At 45.9% G+C, this 8,311-nt stretch overlaps 1 protein-coding gene across 1 annotated transcript in view; it reads right to left on the bottom strand.

The window, feature by feature from the left end:
* Positions 1-8,311, bottom strand: part of LOC112069579 (procollagen C-endopeptidase enhancer 2-like) — a 29,930-nt gene that overhangs the window by 15,616 nt on the left and 6,003 nt on the right. The window contains exons 5-6 of the mRNA XM_024136920.2: positions 1,406-1,542; positions 772-935 (exon numbers count right to left, since the gene is read on the bottom strand). Coding sequence (XP_023992688.1) covers positions 772-935; positions 1,406-1,542 — 301 coding nt within the window. The remainder of the gene's footprint in view (positions 1-771; positions 936-1,405; positions 1,543-8,311) is intronic.

Raw genomic sequence — 8,311 nt, 5'->3', positions numbered from 1 at the left:
TACCCCAGGATATTTGGGGTGTTACTAGTCCCCCTTCCCCTTAGCTCTGTCCTAGTGACAAATTACAGATGTAAAAGACTAGAAGAAAGTATAACATGTAGGGGACTGATTTATGACTGGCTTCCAATCTACAAAGAGATGAACTGCCATCCAGCCTTGTGTGTGCTCCATTGCCTTTCATCCTGGCAACAGCCACTACCACAGTGGATCTGATTTTTGGGACCAGGCTAATACCACAGTAACTCTGATTTGGACCAGTTAATACCCACAGTAGATCTGATATGGACAGGCTAATACCACAGTAGATCTGATTTGGGACCTGGTAATACCACAGTGAATCTGATCTGGCGACCAGGTTAATACCACAGTAGATCTGATTGGGACCAGCTAATACCACAGTAGATCTGATATGGACCAGCTTATACCACAGGAATCTGATCTGGACCAGGTTAATACCACAGTAGATCTGATATGGGACCAGGCTAATACCACAGTAGATCTGATATGGGACCAGGTTAATACCACAGTAGATCTGATATTGGACCAGGTTAATACCACAGTAGATATGATATTGGACCAGGTTAATACCACAGTAGATATGATATGGGACCAGGTTAATACCACAGTAGATATGATATGGGACCAGGCTAATACCACAGTAGATCTGCAACAACAAGACTGTGTTACATTGTAACAACAAGACTGTGATGTGATGGACAAGGGGACATATATCTCCTGCTTGGATTAAACAGAGAAAAAGGAGCTACCTACGTATGGGTCTGGTGGTAACTGCTGGGGTGGTGGTGGTCAGTGGTACCGGGGTGGTGGAGAACTTCTTAGGTCTGAACTTGTAGTGGCCGATGAACCCGTCTGCAGTCAAACTGAGGTCTGAGAGGAACTGGATCAGGAGCTGGTTACCTTCAGAGAACACTGGACTGAAGGGGGGCAGAGAGAGAGAGAGATCACATAGGCTAATGAATATATTGTGCATAGGTTTATCAGTAAATAAGGCATTAGTAGATTTATTATCTATCCTGTTTACTATCTATCCTGATTGCCTAGTCACTTTTACCCTTACTTACATGGAATATTACCTCAATTATCTCAACAACCTCATACCCCTGCACATTGACTCAGTACTGGTACTCCTTGTATATAGTCTCATTATTGTTATTTTATTCTGTTACTGTTTCCTTTTTTATTTTTGGGATAATTTTTTTCTTACTTTTTAACTCTGCATTGTTGGGAAAAGGGCTCGTAAGCATTTCACTGTAAAGTCTACACCTGTTGTATTTGGTGCATGTGACAAATCCAATGTGAATTGATTTGTTGATCAAGATCAACACGATAAGCGGTAGCTACATTAGCAAGATAAATGCATAGTAGAAACAGGTGTGTGACGTACGCTGGAGGGCTATCGCCACAGTACTTCCCGATCCTCTTGGCATCGTTGATCTCTGCCCCGTTGAAAATGGCCACGTAGTCATACCGACAGTAGTTGTCTCTTTCCACATCGAACTTCTCAAACTTCACCTCAATGATCTGTGTTAGTGGACAGGTTACATAGAACACATGTTACATAGAACACAGGTTACATAGAACACAGGTTACATAGAACACATGTTACATAGAACACATGTTACATAGAACACAGGTTATATAGAACACACTATTGATGAACGAGGTTTTACACTATGAAACCACGTTACATTGGAACAGCTACGAGTCTCACAATAGAAACAGGTTACAATGAAGAACACCATGTTACATAGAAACAGTTACATAGACACATGTTACAAGAGAACATCAGGTTATATAGAAACACAGGTTTCAATAGAACACAGGTTACATAGAACACAGGTTACATAGAAACAGGTTATATACGAACAGGTCTACATGAAGCAGGTTACATAGAACAACAGGTTACATAGAACACAGGTTACATAGAACACCAAGGTTCATAGAAACCAGGTATTAATAGAACACAGGCTTACATAGAACAGGGTGGACAACTTTAGAACACAGGTTACAAAGAACACATTAACATTCAACACCCAATTCTACAAGGTGTATTACACGTGCAGCGTCATGAATACAACGTACTCGTGAGGCTCACTAGACGTCATGACTAAGTAGCCAATACCTGGAACTATGCATAAAAGTATCGGTAAAATCCCCAGGCTAATCTCCTTTTAACCTTAAACCATCTCTAGATGAGCATGCCAGCATTGAGTCCTGATAAGAGACCGCCCTGTCAGAAAACCTGGACCACCCGCATGAGTATCAAATCAGCCTGGGCCTTGATCTTATCTATTTAGTGTTATCTATATATCCTAGCTTCGGCATCTGATATAGATTTCTGTCAAAATTCTGGCTCTCGGTGTCGTAAGTTTCGGATCGCAGCCCGCTCCCTATCTTACTCAGTGCCCTGTATGTTCGAAATCCTTCACTTCGTTATCAATCGCTGACGAACTTCTCCTACACCGGATGTTTGTTGGAGACCTAATGGCTGCCAGCGGTTCAATAGCTCCCCGCCCTCTTCAAAAAAGGGGAGGACATTCCGACTCGGACGAATATTCGAATCTACAGACTCTATATCCATCCTGAGCCTGCTATCTATATAGTGTTCTTTTGACAGTATCAAGCCAAGTTCCAACGAAACAGATCACGTGACCTATGCCGAATCGATATCCTTCCAACTAGTGCTATCTCTATTCTCCGCAGGCTGGTCATATTCCGGATTACTTATCCTGAAGGCATTGCCCTGCGTGATCGTTGGGTTGCTGACCATCAGGTACCATACGCTCAACCCTAAAGGTTATTGTTAGATTCGAGTGATTATGGCACCATGGCACTCCGCTCCATTTCGATCTTGAGTAATATAGTTAACCTCTCTCGTGGGAGCGTAACTAAAGGTGCACGCGACCGTATGTCGTGATTTCACCCACTATGCGACCTATGGCCAAGGCATTCTCGACCTTGTGTTAAGTACTCTACACATATTTTCTTATAGGCCAAGAAACATCAGTAAAGCCTGTCGCTAGCCCATTACGTAGATCCCAATGTAGTGGGAGTGTTGCACTTGTCGATGGTTTTCACCAACTCCTGTGACAGACAGAGGTCCAGCATCGTCGTCAAACCTGCAGGTGCACGTGTCTACTTCGTGGTCTCCTCCGCGAATCTCGTGCTAGCTCCATGTAGTTCCTAATGTTGTGTTTGCACACCCAGGGGCTTTCTCCACCTGCTAGCCGCACGGCTCTCTTTGTCTTCGCGCTATACTCTGTGATACCATCGAACTTCGCTATCTCGCTCATTGATTTACGCTAATGTGCTAGCCGGCGTGTTCCCGGTATGTGGCCACAGCGCTCCTACGCGACGACAACCAACTGCACTGCTATGATGTATCAGCTTTCACGGCCCTTACCATGACCACTGCTGCTAACTCTAACCCCAATACGAGTTCAATGCATACAACACCTCACCTTCCGGGTGGCCTCACAACAACTGCTCTTCCACAGCACTAGCTCCAATCCCAAATCGCATGACTTTTCAACTCACCGTATTTCGCTGCTGCACCCACGCACAGCCCAGACAACTAAGCCATACACACCTGGACGGGTTTCCAGACTAAGAATATGTTGGAATATCTATTTAAGTAATGAGACTAGGTGCTGCGTCTGGACCTGCAAAGCCTCTTCTCTTCTCGAGGAACTACTCATTCACAAACTAGTTACATATCAAACGCTCTCCCCAAATACTCAACATATGTACGTGCCGCAATCTTGGATCTTCCTAACTTCCGAAAATTCTCACGACCACAAGCTCTACTCTGCTTCAAACTCCCTCACGGACTAGCTAAGACTTATCGCAAAACCTAGGTGAACGGAAACTTCGTAGAATATTGAGCGATAGGCCACCAACCCATTTGGGATGTATCTTCCTGGACTTCCGCATTGTTATCCTACAACCACTCAAGCTATATTTTAATAACACTCTATTCAGTCAAGATTCAAGCACATGCAAAAATGGGATGTGCAAGAGTTTTGGCAAATCACTCCATGTGTGCCCGAGAATTGGTCCCGGTCTCTATTTGTTTGTTACATCTAAAGCACTTTCTCGCTTATAATGAACCCACAAGCCTATCTGAACTTGTCCATTTACGGGCGATCCCTTGTAGGGTCACAGTATTCAGTTGGCTCAACTGCTTTTGAGAGACCGCCATCGGCCATGACCATTGTTACGTCGGTCAAGACCCACATTGGCTCAGGTCATACGAGAAGCCTACTGCTCACTGCTCCCTCACACAGACTTGTGCCGCTGGCACCGCATTCTATGTTGAGTACATAGTTGAAATCGCTTCACTGTCTCACGAATTGATAATCCACATCCCATCCTTCAGCAGCGCCACGTCGTCTAAGATAGATATGTCAGTGTCCTGTGGTCTCACTGATCTAGCTCGCCTTAAAAAAAGACAATAAGAGAACTCCTCATTTGGACCTGTCCCAATTTCTCTACTCCAGATTTCTCACCTGCTGCCTTGCGACGTGGACGAAGTTCGCAAAACTCTCTGAAGTAATGGAGACTTTTCCCTCTCGCGCCTCGCATATTCAAATCACACTTTAGATCATGACTTGTCTGCTATACATCCTGGAGCACCAAGAACCGCTTACACGCGAGCACCATCGAAACGTAATGCACACGCTGGAAACTACCGTTAAGACATTCGCGGACTAACCTGATAAATAAGACATCTCTTTCCTGCACAACTCTGCGCCCCCCAAATCAACCTCTGACTGTCTACAACCTAACCATGTATTACTCACGCGATCACTCTGACCCCCATAATCGATTTTGCTTTGTATCGACTTTATTTACTTTTCTGGCTCGCGGTTCTTGCGCCGCGTCAAACCAGTATCTCGATCCTTACCTTGCCATGATCCTGCATTCATGCTGAATCGCCGACTCTCTCCTTATACATATCTCGGACGGATGGGCTAGTAGCCTCTTGTCTTATGTTCTATATGTAATTCACCTCGACGCCACTTGTATATGCCTCTTACCTCCATGCATTTTTGGCGCACCACGATTTGTCCATACCTGGAGAGATGATCATTCTCTGTCTTATTTTCTACCAGTTATCCGTTCAGTATCTTTAGGATTGGACGATGTCCTTGGTTTCCTTACTCTTTTCTAACCAGTGATAGCTTTAATCCTCTGCTGCTTGCATATTCAAGCAAAGCATGCTCCCGTTCACAAATGGCCAGACCCAAGAAAGATGCCCTTGGTTCTCTCAAGATCTTGCTGCTCCACACTGCTATGACCTAGTTATCTTGGCCCCAAGAGAATCCGCACTGTGGCAGAGATCGAGTAGAAAATTGAAGGAACTACGAATGGAGCAACATGAGACGGTAAAAATATAGACAAAAGTGTGTTGCTGGATCCTAACTGACCTAAGACAGGGAACTTTTGGAAGTAAACGCTTACGGAAAACACAAAATTAGACTCAACGGAATTCGCCGTTCGAATAACGCGTCGGAGCACAGGCTTCGTTAATATGTTTATCTCTCGCAGCAGGAATATTGGTCGGTTCCTCTGTGTAAAACGTCGAACTTCTCCGAAGTCTCTTGGAAGCCTGTACTCATGCTTGTAAGGGTGCTATGTGGGGAGTGAAAGTAGAGCGCACTTCTCTGCGCACACAGGTGATCACGCAACTATGACAATCATCAGAGCTTAAGCAGGTAACACGGGGTAGACGTGCACGAGAAAGATTAGGGAGAGTTATAAAGTCGTGATAAGCCTCAGAACAAGAAGACAATGGCTCTCAGCGTAGCTCACACGGCATGTAGCTCTCATCCAGAATTTGGCAAAGGTTCAGACTTACGTATTGCTCAGCCTTGCGCTTGACGTTTTCACCGAAACGTTAGGTCATCGGGGTAGAATGTGTTCAGAGTCTGTTCGTTCCAGACTTGGTGCATTGGAATAGCCCCGCCCCCCCGGCGCCGCTCTGCTTGCCCATGCGGTAAAACAGGAACATAGTCTGTGGCTTGGCGTCGCGCCTTGGCGACTCCCGATGTCTTCTTGGACAATTTTTGACGTTGTGATGCCTGCACCTCCCCTCGACTGATAGCCAGAGCTGCTTTTGAAAGCAGCTGGTACAGAACCTGTTGTGAAGAGGGACCCTAGAGCCACGATCGACGAACTGGCTTGACAATCTGGTACTAAGAATCTGACATGTCAGAGAGCCATTTGTAGGGCGGAACCACGGTGTTATTATCAAGCCTCGTGTGTGTCCGACGCGTCGCTTCTTGCTCGCTCGATGTTATTTCTGAGATCATGCACTAAGAATTGACCTTAAGAGTGATTGTTGTGCTGAGGAGGATACATGAAGCTTCGACCCACTCCTACTACAGCCCCCATCGATGTGTATGGGACGCCCCTCTTAAAAAGGGGGAGACTTCGCTCACGGCTCCTGGCCCCATCAACTGCTTCGATATTTCTGTAGTCGAACACACTCATGATCATCTCCTTCTCGGTCCTTAGCTCGATTCATATGAGCGCAGTACCTTCGAAGATGCCCTAGATAGGTAGAAACATGAGTTACCACATGCACTCGTAACGAGCTCGAATCTCTCTGTCACGCTCCTCGTACTTTGGCCGTTCTCGTAGTCATCTGGATTGTCGATCGACGGCCGTCACCCCGGTGACACCCCTCCCAGAGCCCGCTGCTCGTCTAAGAGTACTTTAACGATATCTCATTGCGAAACTCCGCTAATCATGATAACAGACGCAATTTACTGAGCAGCCAGAGTACGCCTCGGGGTCTTGAATCAAATCAGGAGCACCAGGGGCGACAAGTGCTATATTGCCAGCACATTGTCAATCTAACTCAGAAGGTTTTTAGACTCCGCGTATGGGCGTTCCGCAGTTAGCGCTCAATGTTTTTTAGGCTAGGTTACAATGTATCTGGGGGCGTGGTTCTCTTCCTAGGCGCTTCTCTGACGGGAGAGCTATTGAGGGTTGGGTGCTCGTCTGGCAAATATGATTAGAGCATGTAGGATATGGGTCATGATCTAGTCTGGGCTCCGGCTGGAGCAGGCTGTCGAAACAGTGTCAGTATACAAGTACTGAAGGGGTACCCCACGTGTGTGACACTCTAGTTCGGTCAGGCATCCGCGCTGAGACGTCTGTGTAGACCTTGTTAAGCTGGAGGTTAGATTGCTCTTGGCTCGGGGTTCTGCAGACTTTTTTTACGCCCTTGCAGCTGCAACTGCCTTCAACTAGTAAGCTGTTCAGTAACAGACTGTCTTACGTCACATAGTCGACACGGCCCTTACTCAGCTTAGGTTAGCTTCCCGCGACATCATGGTGTCTCACTTCGGGCCATGCCTGTTGAGCTAGCAGACTCCATAAAACAAGAATACGTGCATTCCCGGTTTCCACCTGTCACCCATACCCAGCAAATAGGCCGTTGCACGAGATGCGCTCCTACGTGACATTCAACTCGACACTAATTCTCAGAGTGTGTTCCTACTGTTATCGTGCCATCACCCTCAGTTGTGATCATTCGCCTCTTGCAAGCACCTGTATCGCAAGGACCTGTATGCTAGCTTCTCCTCTCGTAAGTGCTGTGCGTCCTCGCATTCTTCGGCAGCCACGCTTGAACTTGGACTGGTTACTCCAGACTCGCTGTAGTTACGATTATTGTGTGTTACTTTCTCCTCACACGTAATGGAGTTTTCAAAGACTTAGTGTGTTGACCGTAAAGGTTGTCCTGTGGGCTTAGCAGTTTTTGCATATCTCAGTACTCACATTAATTTCCAGACAGTTCGCATTCTATCTTAACGTATACAATCAATCACCAAGATCTCTCACACAAATCAGTGAATTTATACATACGAAATTGTGGCTTTCTTTCACTGGCGACCGACCAGCCTCCTTTACTCAACGTCAGACAGCCATAAACAATACCAGTAGGTAAGGCATAATACTCGCTCATTGTCTTGGCTTCGTGCTTACGAGTGTTACGCCTCTGAGTCGGCGGCATGTGTTTCGATGTTAGTGCTCAGAAGAATGCTTTGACAGCATCTCTCAACTCACGCTAGAATCTCTAGTCAACTTAGAGATTGGACTGTGTCTATTCGATAACATGTGTATTCTCGGTTGTATATGCTAAAAGCACGCTGGGAAATGAGCTTGTTTTGTTTGTCATTGTTTGAGACGGTATTTTTGTAATGCCTCTTGATGAGATAGTCGGGTATCTTGCACTAACGGCTACTATGGTTGAGACTCGTAGAGTACGCTCTAGTCTAGG

Source organism: Salvelinus sp. IW2-2015, unplaced genomic scaffold (genome assembly GCF_002910315.2).
Source record: "Salvelinus sp. IW2-2015 unplaced genomic scaffold, ASM291031v2 Un_scaffold1052, whole genome shotgun sequence".
Taxonomy (NCBI): Eukaryota; Metazoa; Chordata; class Actinopteri; order Salmoniformes; family Salmonidae; genus Salvelinus; species Salvelinus sp. IW2-2015.
This window is presented reverse-complemented; position numbering and strand designations above follow the sequence as displayed.